Here is a 13,560-nt window from a genome sequence, read left to right as displayed (position 1 = left end):
GCTTGATGGACCTTTGGTCTGTCCCAGTGTGGCAATACTTATGTACTTATATAGAATGCTCAGATAGCGCGAGAAACAATGGCACCCTTACCGCTCGAAACCTAGCATCAGGTGACTAGACAGGGACATTAACCATTAGTTCCTTGTAGAACCACATTAGTCTGGCTTGTTGAATTCTACATCTTTCAACTGCACCACAGTAAGATATCCTCTCAACACTATCACTAGTCTTTGAAGGCAGTTTCCTGAAGTCCAAGACCCTACTCTTAATACAGTTCAGTTTGGAGTTTGTGACTCACAGTGAGGTAATTAGTGATACAGTCTGTCAGTACTAGGCACATTACCTACCCCTGAGTGGGCTTCTCATGAGTTGCCTAAGAAATCGTTTGTTCAGAATTTAAAAAGTGGTCCACATTTGCCTCTTCCCCCTGGCTAGGGTTCCCTGCAGCCCAGACTCTGCATGAGCACAAGAGCCATGCTTACTGCACAGCTATTGTGCGTACGTGCTGGGCACGTTCCCTCCTCCTTACTTCCAAATGCTCAACGCTAACAGCACGCCTACATTTGCATGCCATTAGCGTTGAGCTTTAGGGAACTCTTATGCCATGGTATTCCTGTGCTGTTCCGTACAGCGCTGTAGTTTTGAGAATCGGGGCCCTAGTGAGAAAAGAGACCAAATGGGACAGATCTCTACACCGAAACTACAAGCTAGGAGAATACTGTACCTTCACCACACTCTTAACAAACATGAAACAAGGGACCACAGATAAAAGATACGAAGGCAAAGAACTGAAATGGAAACCTCAAGAAATCAGACTATTCAAGTACAATAATACTAGATAAATAGAAACAGAAATATATCAGAGATGCACATTTCCCCAAGTTGACATTCCAATTATTAAATTAAAAATAAAATACTTTTTTTTAAATCTTTGTTGTCCGAGCATTTTATTTTGACATTGACTTTGATCCCAGTGTTTCTCTTTTGTTTTTGCACTAAATCTCATTCCAAGGTCTCTAGTCCATTTGACATTTCTTTTCTATGTCCACCATCCATATTCCCTCTGCACAGGAGTGTTGCAAGCTGGAAATGCACCCTGTGCAGCACACTCCTGCCACACACACTTGCATTGCACCAGCAAGGGAAGCCAATAGACGGGACACAAGTTTAGTGCCACAGATTCCCTTGCACTCTGTGCAGCCTTATCAGCCACACATAGGGCATGGAAGGAGTATCAGGACAGGGACACAGGAATGATGCCCTATCCATCCTGTCCAGCACCGTTCTTTTGAATTCCTGTCCCTACTTTTCCCTATATCCAGCATCTGCCCTCTGTCCCCTTATTCCCCCTTTCCAGCATCACTGGTATCCCTGTCCCTATATTTCCTCCATGCCCAAAACCTGTGTCCCCCTTCTCCTTTCTCTTCCTGCAGCCCATGACTAGCATCTGTTCCTCTCTCTCCTTCCCTCCAATCCAGTTTCTCTTTTCCCCATCCGGCAGCTCTGGTATCTTTTTTTGTTGTTGTTACATTTGTACCCCATGCTTTCTCAGAACATAAGTACTAGGACAGACCAAAGGTCCATCAAGCCCAGATTCCTGTTTCCAACAGTGGCCAATCCGGGTGACAAGTACCTGGCAAGATCCCAAAACAGTAGAATACATTTTATGCTACTTATCCTAGAAATAAGCAGTGGATTTTTCCCAAGTCCATTTTATTAATGGCTTACGGGCTTTCCTTTTAGGAAACTATCCAAACCTTTTTTTAAACCGCCCTCAGCTAACTGCTTTTACTACATTTTCAGGCAAAGAATTCCAGAGTTTAATTACACAGTGAGTGAAGAAATATTTTCTCCAATTCTTTTAAAAATGTACTATTTTGTAGCTTCATTGCATGCCCCCTATTTCTAGTACTTTTGAAAGAGTAAACAAGCAATTCACGTCTACCCATTCCAATTCACTCATTATTTCATAGACCTCTATTCTATCTCCCCTCAGCCGTCTTTTCTCCAAGCTGACAAGCCCTAGCTGCTTTAGCCTTTCCTCATAGGGAAGTCGTCCCCTCTCCTTTATTATTTTCCTCACCCTTCTCTGTACCTGTTCTAATTCCACTATATCTTTTTTGAGATAAGGCGACCAGAATTGCACACAATATTCGAGGTGCGGTCACACCATGGAGCAATATAAAGGCATTATAACATCCTCATTTTTGTTTTCCATTCCTTTCCTAATAATACCTAACATTCTATTTGCTTTCTTAGCCGCCGCTGCACACTGAACAGAGTTTCAACATATCAACAACGATGACACCAAGATCCTTTTCCTGGTCAGTGACTCCTAATGTGGATCCTTACATCATGTAGCTACAGGTCGGGTTCCTCTATCCCACATGTATCATTTTGCACTTGCTCACATTAAACGTCATCTGCCATTTTGATGCCCTGTCTCGTAAGGTCCACGAGTAATTTTTCACAATCCACTTACAATTTAATAATTTTGAATAACTTTGTTTAAGCAAATTTAATTACCTCATTAGCTACTCCCATCTCTAGATCATTTTTATGTTAAAAAGCAGCGGTCCCAATACAGACCCCTGGGGAACCCCACTATCTACTCTTCTCCATTGAGAATACTGACCATTTAACCCTACTCTGTTTTATTTTAACCAGTTTTTAATCCACAATAGAACACTACCTCCTATCCCATGACTCTCCAATTGCCTCTGGGTCTTGTATGAGGTACTTTGTCAAATGCCTTTTGAAAATCCAGATACAAAATATCAAACGGCTCACCTTTATCCACGTCACTCCGTCAAAGAAATGTAGTAAAAGAGTGAGGCAAGATTTCCCTTCACGTTGGCTTTATCTCATTAGTCCATGCTTTTGAATATGCTCTGTAATTTTGTTATTTTATAATAGTCTCTACCATTTTGCCCAGCACCGACGTCAGGCTCACCAGTCTATAATAGCCCAGATCACCTCTGGAACCTTTTTTTTAAAAATTGGCATTACATTGGCCACCCTCCAATCTTCCAGTACCATGCTTGATTTTAAAGATAAATTACATATTACTAACAATAGTTCTGCATTTTCATTTTTAAATTCTATCAGTACCCTGGGATGAATACCATCCGGTCCAGGTTATTTGATACTCTTCAATTTTTCAAATTGCACCATTACATCTTCCAGGTTTAGAGAGACTTCATTCAGTTTCTCTGACTGGTCAGCTTTGAATACCATTTCTGGCACTGGTATCTCTTCCAAATCTTCCTCGGTGAAGACCAAAGCAAAGAATTCATTTAATCTCTCTGCTATGGTTTTTCCCCCCCCGAGTGCCCCTTTTTTCTCCCTTGGTCATCTAGCGGTCATACAGATTTTTTTTGCCAGCTTCTTGCTTTTAATATACCTAAAAAAAAATTTTTACTATGTGTTTTTGCCTCCAACACAATCTTTTTTTTTTTTTTTTCCAAACACCCTCTTTGCCTTCCTTATTGGCACTTTGCATTTGCCTTGCCCTTCCTTATGCTGTTTCTTATTATTTTCATTTGGATCCTTCTTCCATTTTCTGAAGGATTTTCTTTTAGCTCTAATAGCCTCCAAACTCGCCGTGAGTCACCAGAAGTGATGAAGACAGGTTGCCTCTGTCCAGCCTCCACCTCCTCTGATGTAATTTCCTGAAAGGTTGGACTGTGGGGAGAATGTGGTGACACAGCACAGGGAAAACCTGGAGGTGGCCAGAGGCAGCATGTCATTATCGCTGCTGCTTCCAATGATCTACAGTAAATCTGGAGTGGAGGGAAAGAGAGATCCAGAGACTACAGTAGGGAGGAGAAAGGTAGAGATGCTAGACCTGTAGGAGGTGGGGCCAAGGAAGAAAAACAGGCTGAATGAAATATGGGGGGGGGGGGGGGGGGGGGGGGAGAGGTTAACCTAAATGCATGAAAGGAGAGTCCTTGGTGTGTGAGCTGGAGAAAGGACACAAATGGAAAGGGCAAGGGGTATACCACTTTCCTTCAATTACAATTAAAGTTTACATATTCTATACAAGTACTTATTTCGTACCTGGGGGCAATAGAGGGTTAAGTGACTTGGCTAGAATCACAAGGAGCAGCAGTGGGAATCAGACCCAGGTCCCCTGGTTCTCAGGCCACTTCACTAACCATTAGGCTATTCCGATGTGTTATATCACACTTCTAATGAATATGATACTTGGCACATCTGAGGCTGAATCTATAGCGAATGCTACATACCTGTAGAAGGTATTCTCAGAGGACAGCAGGCTGATTGTTCTCACTGATGGGTGACGTCCACGGCAGCCCCTCCAATCGGAACACTTTCTAGCAAAGTCCTTTGCTAGTTGCGCGCCGATGCGCACCGCGCATGCATGGCCGTCTTCCCGCCCAAACCGGCTCGTGCCGGCCAGTCTCATATGTAGCAAGACGAAGAGAAGGGAAGACACAACTCCAAAGGGGAGGCAGGCGGCTTTGTGAGAACAATCAGCCTGCTGTCCTCGGAGAATACCTTCTACAGGTATGTAGCATTCGCTTTCTCCGAGGACAAGCAGGCTGCTTGTTCTCACTGATGGGGTATCCCTAGCCCCCAGGCTCACTCAAAACAACAACCATGGTCAATTGGGCCTCGCAACGGCGAGGACATAACTGAGATTGACCTAAAAAATTTACCAACTAACTGAGAGTGCAGCCTGGAACAGAACAAACATGGGCCTAGGGGGGTGGAGTTGGATTCTAAACCCCGAACAGATTCTGAAGCACTGACTGCCCGAACCGACTGTCGCGTCGGGTATCCTGCTGCAGGCAGTAATGAGATGTGAATGTGTGGACAGATGACCACGTCGCAGCTTTGCAAATCTCTTCAATAGTGGCTGACTTCAAGTGGGCTACCGACGCTGCCATGGCTCTAACATTATGAGCCGTGACATGACCCTCAAGAGCCAGCCCAGCCTGGGCATAAGTGAAGGAAATGCAATCTGCTAGCCAATTGGATATGGTGCGTTTTCCTACAGCCACTCCCCTCCTGTTGGGATCAAAAGAAACAAACAATTGGGCGGACTGTCTGTTGGGCTGTGTCCGCTCCAGATAGAAGGCCAATGCTCTCTTGCAGTCCAATGTGTGCAGCTGACGTTCAGCAGGGCAAGAATGAGGATGGGGAAAGAATGTTGGCAAGACAATTGACTGGTTCAGATGGAACTCCGACACAACCTTTGGCAAGAACTTAGGGTGAGTGCGGAGGACTACTCTGTTATGATGAAATTTGGTGTAAGGGGCCTGGGCTACCAGGGCCTGAAGCTCACTGACTCTACGAGCTGAAGTAACTGCCACCAAGAAAATGACCTTCCAGGTCAAGTACTTCAGATGGCAGGAGTTCAGTGGCTCAAAAGGTTTCATCAGCTGGGTGAGAACGACATTGAGATCCCATGACACTGTAGGAGGCTTGACAGGGGGCTTTAACAAAAGCAAACCTCTCATGAAGCGAACAACTAAAGGCTGTCCTGAGATCGGCTTACCTTCCACATGGTAATGGTATGCACTGATTGCACTAAGGTGAACCCTTACAGAGTTGGTCTTGAGACCAGACTCAGACAAGTGCAGAAGGTATTCAAGCAGGGTCTGTGTAGGACAAGAGCGAGGATCTAGGGCCTTGCTGTCACACCAGACGGCAAACCTCCTCCACAGAAAGAAGTAACTCCTCTTAGTGGAATCTTTCCTGGAAGCAAGCAAGATGCGGGAGACACCCTCTGACAGACCCAAAGAGGCAAAGTCTACGCTCTCAACATCCAGGCCGTGAGAGCCAGGGACCGGAAGCTGGGATGCAGAAGCGCCCCTTCGTCCTGTGTGATGAGGGTCGGAAAACACTTCAATCTCCACGGTTCTTCGGAGGACAACTCCAGAAGAAGAGGGAACCAGATCTGACGCGGCCAAAAAGGAGCAATCAGAATCATGGTGCCTCGGTCTTGCTTGAGTTTCAACAAAGTCTTCCCCACCAGAGGTATGGGAGGATAAGCATACAGCAGACCCTCCCCCCAGTCCAGGAGGAAGGCATCCGATGCCAGGCTGCCGTGGGCCTGAAGCCTGGAACAGAACTGAGGGATCTTGTCGTTGGCTCGAAATGCGAAGAGATCTACCAAGGGGGTGCCCCACACCTGGAAGATCTGCCGCACTACCCGGGAATTGAGCGACCACTCGTGAGGTTGCATAATCCTGCTCAGCCTGTCGGCCAGACTGTTGTTTACGCCTGCCAGATATGTGGCTTAGAGCACCATGCCGTGACGGCGAGCCCACAGCCACATGCTGACGGCTTCCTGACACAGGGGGCGAGATCCGGTGCCCCCCTGCTTGTTGACGTAATACATGGCAACCTGGTTGTCTGTCTGAATTTGGATAATTTGGTGGGACAGCCGATCTCTGAAAGCCTTCAGAGCGTTCCAGATCGCTCGTAACTCCAGAAGATTGATCTGCAGGTCGCGTTCCTGGAGGGACCAGCTTCCTTGGGTGTGAAGCCCATCGACATGAGCTCCCCATCCCAGGAGAGACGCATCCGTGATCAGCACTTTTTGTGGCTGAGGAATTTGGAAAGGACGTCCCAGAGTCAAATTGGACCAAATCGTCCACCAATACAGGGATTTGAGAAAACTCGTGGACAGGTGGATCACGTCTTCTAGATCCCCAACAGCCTGAAACCACTGGGAAGCTAGGGTCCATTGAGCAGATCTCATGTGAAGGCGGGCCATGGGAGTCACATGAACTGTGGAGGCCATATGGCCCAGCAACCTCAACATCTGCCGAGCTGTGATCTGCTGGGACGCTCGCACCCGCGAGACGAGGGACAACAAGTTGTTGGCTCTCGTCTCTGGGAGATAGGCGCGAGCCGTCCGAGAATCCAGCAGAGCTCCTATGAATTCGAGATTCTGCACTGGGAGAAGATGGGACTTTGGCTAATTTATCACAAACCCCAGTAGCTCCAGAAGGCGAATAGTCATCTGCATGGACCGCAGGGCTCCTGCCTCGGATATGTTCTTCACCAGCCAATCGTCGAGATATGGGAACACGTGAACCCCCACAGTCTGCGAAGTGCCGCTGCTACTACAGCCAAGCACTTTGTGAACACTCTGGGCGCAGAGGCGAGCCCAAAGGGTAGCACACAGTACTGGAAGTGACGTGTGCCCAGCTAAAATCGCAGATACTGTCTGTGAGCTGGCAGTATCGGGATGTGCGTGTAGGCGTCCTTCAAGTCCAGAGAGCATAGCCAATCGTTTTGCTGAATCATGGGGAGAAGGGTGCCCAGGGAAAGCATCCTGAACTTTTCTTTGACCAGATATTTGTTCAGGGCCCTTAGGTCTAGGATGGGACGCATCCCCCCTGTCAAAAGCTCGTCCCTTGCTTTTGCTGGGGAGCCGAGGGGCCTTGCTGAGGCGCACGCTGCTGACGAGAGCGAGTGCGCTGGGGCTTAGCCTGGGCCGCAGGCTGTCGAGAAGGATTGTACCTACGCTTGCCAGAAGAGTAGGGAACAGTCTTCCTTCCCCCGAAAAATCTTCTACCTGTAGAGGTAGAGGCTGAAGGCTGCCGGCGGGAGAACTTGTCGAATGCGGTGTCCAGCTGGTGGAGCTGCTCTACCACCTGCTCGACTTTTTCTCCAAAAATATTATCCGCACGGCGAGTCCGCAATCCGCTGCTGGATTCTATTCTCCAGGTCGGAGGCACGCAGCCATGAGAGTCTGCGCATCACCACACCTTGAGCAGCGGCCCTGGACGCAACATCAAAGGTGTCATACACCCCCTCTGGCCAGGAATTTTCTGCACGCCTTCAGCTGCCTGACCACCTCCTGAAATGGCTTGGCTTGCTCAGGGGGGAGCGTGTGCACCAAGCCCGCCAACTGCCGCACATTGTTCCGCATGTGTATGCTCGTGTAGAGCTGGTAGGACTGAATCTTGGCCACGAGCATAGAAGAATGGTAGGCCTTCCTCCCAAAGGAGTCCAAGGTTCTAGAGTCCTTGCCCGGGGGCGCCGAAGCATGTTCTCTAGAACTCTTGGCCTTCTTTAGGGCCAAATCCACAACTCCAGAGTCGTGAGGCAACTGAGTGCGCATCAGCTCTGGGTCCCCATGGATCCGGTACTGGGACTCGATCTTCTTGGGAATGTGGGGATTAGTTAATGGTTTGGTCCAGTTCGCCAGCAATGTCTTTTTGAGGACATGATGCATGGGTACTGTGGACGCTTCCTTAGGTGGAGAAGGATAGTCCAGGAGCTCAAACATTTCAGCCCTGGGCTCGTCCTCCACAACCACCGGGAAGGGGATGGCCGTAGACATCTCCCGGACAAAGGAAGCGAAAGACAGGCTCTCAGGAGGGGAAAGCTGTCTTTCAGGAGAGGGAGTGGGATCGGAAGGAAGACCCTCAGACTCCTCGTCAGAGAAATATCTGATGTCCTCTTCCTCTTCCCACGAGGCCTCACCATCGGTGTCAGACACAAGTTCACGGACCTGTGTCTGCAACCGTGCCCGGCTCGACTCCGTGGAACCACGGCCACGGTGGGAGCGTCGAGAGGTAGACTCCCTCGCCCGCACCGGCGAAGCTCCCTCCGCCGACGTAGTCGGGGAGCCTTCCTGGGAGGCTACCGCAGTCAGTACCGCAAGCGGCACCGGTGTCAGAGACCTCACCCCGGACAATGGGCCAGCCAGCGCCTGGCTCGACGGTACCGGTGGCGCAAGCACCCCCGGTACCGGAGGGGTAGGGCGCAACAGCTCTCCCAGGATCTCTGGGAGAACGGCCCGGAGACTCTCGTTCAGAGCGGCTGTAGAAAAAGGCATGGAAGCCGATGCAGGCGTCGACGTCAGAGTCTGTTCCGGGTGTGGAGGCTGTTCCGGGCTGTCCAAAGGGGAGCGCATCGACACCTCTTGAACAGAGGGCGAGCGGTCCTCTCGGTGCCGATGCCTACTGGGTGCCGACTCCCTCGGCGACCCAGAGCTCTCGGTGCCGACATGGGAAGGGGACCGGTGACGATGCTTCTTCGACTTCTTGGGACGAAGCATGTCACCGGAGCTTCCCAGCACCGACGAGGACGCAGAATCCAGCCGTCGCTTCCTCGGGGCCGAGACCGAAGGAGGTCGGTCTCGGTGGGGGGGGGGGGGGGGGGGGGGGGGCTGTACAGCAGGAGCCCTCGGAATGGGGGGAGACCCACCCGAAGGCTCACCGCCACCAGCAGGGGAATGGACAGCCCTCACCTGCACTCCAGACGAAGCACCACCGTCCAACGACATCAGCAGCCGAGGAGGTCTCGATACCGACGCCGACGCAGCCTTCCGATGTCGCCCCGATGCAGAGGGCCGATGCCTCGATGCACTCGGGGGCGAAGATGAAGGTCCAGGCGCCGACGACGTCGAAGCAGTCGATACTCCCGGTGCCGACGAAGAGCCCGAGAACAAAATGTTCCACTGGGCTAACCTCGCTACCTGAGTCCGCTTTTGTAAAAGGGAACACAGACTACAGGCCTGAGGGCGGTGCCCAGCCCCCAGACACTGAAGACACGACGCGTGCCTGTCAGTGAGCGAGATTACCCGGGCGCACTGGGTGCACTTCTTGAAGCAGCTGGAAGACTTCGATGTCATGGGCGGAAAAATCGCGCCGGCGAGATCAAAACTCGAAATGGCGAAAATGGCACCGCAAAAATAGGGGGAAGAAAAACTTCGACCGAGGCCTAAATAGGGCCTACCCCGACGACGAAAGAAAACTTACCAGGGCAAAGACTGGAAGTACGGGAAGGGAGAAAACCATAAAGGTCTCCTTCCGACACCTTTTTTTTTTTTTTTTTAACAAAGTCGATAAAACGACGCGCGAGGTCAACTTTGGGGCGCGAACGGCGAAACACGACCGTACCGAGCGCGGACAAAAGAAGACTGGCCGGCACGAGCCGGTTCGGGCGGGAAGATGGCCGCGCATGCGCGGTGCGCATCGGCGCGCGAGGACTAGCAAAGGACTTTGCTAGAAAGTGTTCCGATTGGAGGGGCTGCCGTGGACGTCACCCATCAGTGAGAACAAGCAGCCTGGTTGTCCTCGGAGAAGTACTTTTATACTCAGTACAAAAAGGGGTAAAGCAGGCCAGGAAAGAGATTTTATTTTGAAATCTGTGGATCTACTTTGCCCTTGCTCCATGAGATGCCTGGTATACAGCCACACACACCTGCCTGATTTTTATAGTGATACAGAAGACAGTCAGTAAGAAAACAAAATGAGAGAACAGTCACCTTCCAATTGATCAACAGCTTTATCCATGGCATAATTCAAGGGAGCTGAAACGGATGGAGCAAACAATTTTTTTTTAATAAGCTACAAAATCTTTTCCAATATCGACAAAAGGCACATGTCCCATCCCAGATGTCAACTTTTTTGCCCTATTTAGGGGATACATACCACATCCTCCAGACCACCACAGATGTTTATAAAACAAAGCAACAAACTCTACAGCAGTGTTTCCCAAGTCTGGTGTTGGAGTAGCCCTTGCAATCAGATTATCAGGATATCTACAATAAATATGCATATAATGGAGGTAGTGTATGCAAATCAAGTTCATGCATATTCATTGTGGATATCTTGAAAGCCTGACTGGCAAAGGGCACTCTAGGACTGGACTTGGGAAACACTACTGTAGAGCAAGCATGGGCAACTTTAATCCTTGAGAGCCACAAACTGGGCTGTTTTTCTGGCTATTCCTAATGGACTGTACATGAGTCAGAATTGAACACACTGAGATAGGAGTTCACAAGTCACTCCTTATGGATATCCATTAAACACAGCCTGAAAACCTGACCAGTTTTTGGTTCTTGAAGACGAAGGGGGTCTTTTACTAAAGCTTAGGTCGAGTTAGCTGCAGCAGGGCCCATAGGAATAAAATGGGCCCTGCTGTAGGTAACTCAAGCTAAGCTTTAGTAAAAGACTCCCTAAAGTTGCCCACTCCTGGCTCCTGGATCTGGGCTTATTAATCATGTCAACTCAGTATTCAATCGACACCGTCATCTTAATATCTCATACTCCGCTCAGCACTGAAGAATATCCTTTAAAATTAGGGTCCAAACACTCAAGAGACGGAAACAGACCCTTGTCATGACTTATAAGACTCAATGTGTATTTATAGTTCGCTGTAAACTGATTCTGAGTGAATTCAGTTTATTCCTAACACAATAGACTTACCAAGAGCTTACCCACCTTCTCCACCTTAATTGTAGATCCAGTAAACATCAGAACAGCTATATCATGTTCAATTATGTCAGATAATTAAAACAGTAAAACACCACACCTCATTTTCCTGGCCCCTCCAATTCATTTATGTATATATAACAGCACATATAAAAAAAAAAAAAAAAACCCACTAGCTCTCACTATTGCCAACAGAAAAACTGGCACAAATATACATATATTATAAACAGGTTTCAAAGAATTTAAATCATTAACAGGTTCTTTTAAAAATTATACATATACATTGCCCCCCCCCCCCCCCCCCAAATCAAAATTCAGAAACATTTCATGTAAATAAAACCTGAATAGCTATTGAAGGAAAAATTACTTGATGACTAAAGCAGGATAATGTGGAATGGTCTAGGTCTTACGCTTTATATTGCTTTTCCACTGTGGGGAGCTGGGGCTTTCAGAGGGGTGCTTAGGGAAAGATTATTTCATTCTCTACAGAGCTTTATAACAAAATGAAATATAAAGCAGTCTCTGCCTCAGAGAGCTTACAATCTTCTAAGGCAAAAGGAATAAAGTGGCTTACCCCGAATTATGGGGAGTGTCTGGTGGAAATACAATTTGGAGCCAATTTGCTTGGTTTGAGGTCCACTATTCTAAACCACTTGACTACTGGCTCTCTCCCAGACAACTTTCAAGATTTCATAAAAGCCATAGTTTGTATTCCCCTCTGTCTGCACAGATATTAAAACAATTTCCTTCAACAAAAGTAATTTTCTCAACATTGAAACCAGTAGGTTGCCGCAGCAGATGCTCTATAAATCTGTAAACGCAATCTTCTCAGTTCAGTGGTTAAAAAACAAAACAAACAACTTAACTCTATGTCCAATACAGTTATCAGATATTATATAGTACAATAAATTAGGAATAGTTGGATGAATTGTTTTAGGTCAGCACTGAAGGGGTGAGAAATCATAGGACAAGAGCACTGATGGTAGATGTTACCACACCAGTAGGTCATTCATAGGCCCTTGGCTGGGTGGCTGATTTTGTATGCAGAGGTGTGATTTCTATGAGCATATTCTGCTTCTAGGTCTCAAAATGATTAAAAAAAGGAGAAGGTAGCAGCTGTAAATAAGCTGCTGCTCCTAAGTAACAGGAAGTACCAATACACACTGGGAATAAAGAGTGACGTGAGAAAGGGGATTATTTAATAGAGAAGGCCATGTGCACACTGCTGTAACGGAAAAATATATTATACTTTGTACATATAAGGAAACGGAAAGGAGAACAAAACCAAAGGATCAGAACCAGTGAAGGTAAACTTTACAAAGTTAGTCCTATTGCTTTAATGAAGGGATTACAATGAACAATTGGCTGGGCACTTATGAAGAACAACGGTTGTCATTTCTCCATTGGTCAGAACTTGAGCTCAACACATATGGAGCTACTCAGCAGTCACATCCCTCACATCTATGAGCACAATTTCATGGGAAACCAGGTTCTGGACAAAAATTGTTCCTGCAGTATTGCAAGTTTAAACACTCTTTCCAAAGGGCCAAAAACAAAAAACAAAAAAAAACCCAAAACAAGCAAAAAAAAAAAAACCCCAAACCAAACCAAACCAAACCAAAAAAAAGAAAAAACCCAAAAACAAAACAAAAAAAAAGGCAAAATGTTTTCTTCAAAAGCCAGAATGATCCAACTCAGACGCTGTGCATATGTAAGCAAGGATCTGCGGTCAAAAGATATTACATATCTTCTGTTTATTACCCTGTCACTCAAGGTCTTTATACGGCAAGCACATGGTGTAGCTGCCTTAAGGTGTCTTTAGAAATGGTTATCAGCCAAGTGGGTTATTTCTATCCTTGTGCTGAAGAGAGAAAAGTCCACAAAGGTTAAACTTCATCATGATTCACTGTCAGAGCCAGAAGTGCTCGCTCGGCTAATTTCGATCTGTAGGGAGGGAAGGTTATCCAGGCGACTTTTCTTCTTCCGTGATTGTTCTTTTTCTTTTATCAGTGCGCCCCACGCTCGCTGCAGTTCTGAATCATCTTCCTCTGCTGAGGAGCCGCCAGACTTCTCTGCATCCTTTTCTTTTGCTCTTGGTGCGGCTCCCAGGCGGTTCCATAAACTACCTGTTGAGAGCAGAAGATGCAATTGAGAATTCAGTTACCAAACTGGTAATCACTCATCCAGCACTGCCTGAATACACAGAGCTGTACAAGACAATATATATATATTTAATCATTTGAATTTAGCTCACATCCTTTTCAGTGGTAGTTCAAGGTGAGTTGCATTTAGGACTAGATATTTCCCTGTCCTTGGAGGGCTTACAGTTTAATTTTGTATCTGAGGCAATGGAGG

General features: G+C 47.5%; 1 protein-coding gene across 1 annotated transcript in view; it reads right to left on the bottom strand.

Annotated features, from left to right (window-relative positions):
• Window positions 1–10,880: 10,880 nt before the first annotated feature.
• NCBP3 (nuclear cap binding subunit 3) overlaps window positions 10,881–13,560 on the bottom strand; it is a 90,525-nt gene continuing 87,845 nt past the window's right edge. The window contains exon 13 of the mRNA XM_030185771.1: window positions 10,881–13,331. Coding sequence (XP_030041631.1) covers window positions 13,102–13,331 — 230 coding nt within the window. The 3' untranslated portion in view covers window positions 10,881–13,101. The remainder of the gene's footprint in view (window positions 13,332–13,560) is intronic.

The sequence above is a fragment of the Microcaecilia unicolor genome, chromosome 13 (assembly GCF_901765095.1).
Source record: "Microcaecilia unicolor chromosome 13, aMicUni1.1, whole genome shotgun sequence".
NCBI classification, from domain to species: Eukaryota; Metazoa; Chordata; class Amphibia; order Gymnophiona; family Siphonopidae; genus Microcaecilia; species Microcaecilia unicolor.
This window is presented reverse-complemented; position numbering and strand designations above follow the sequence as displayed.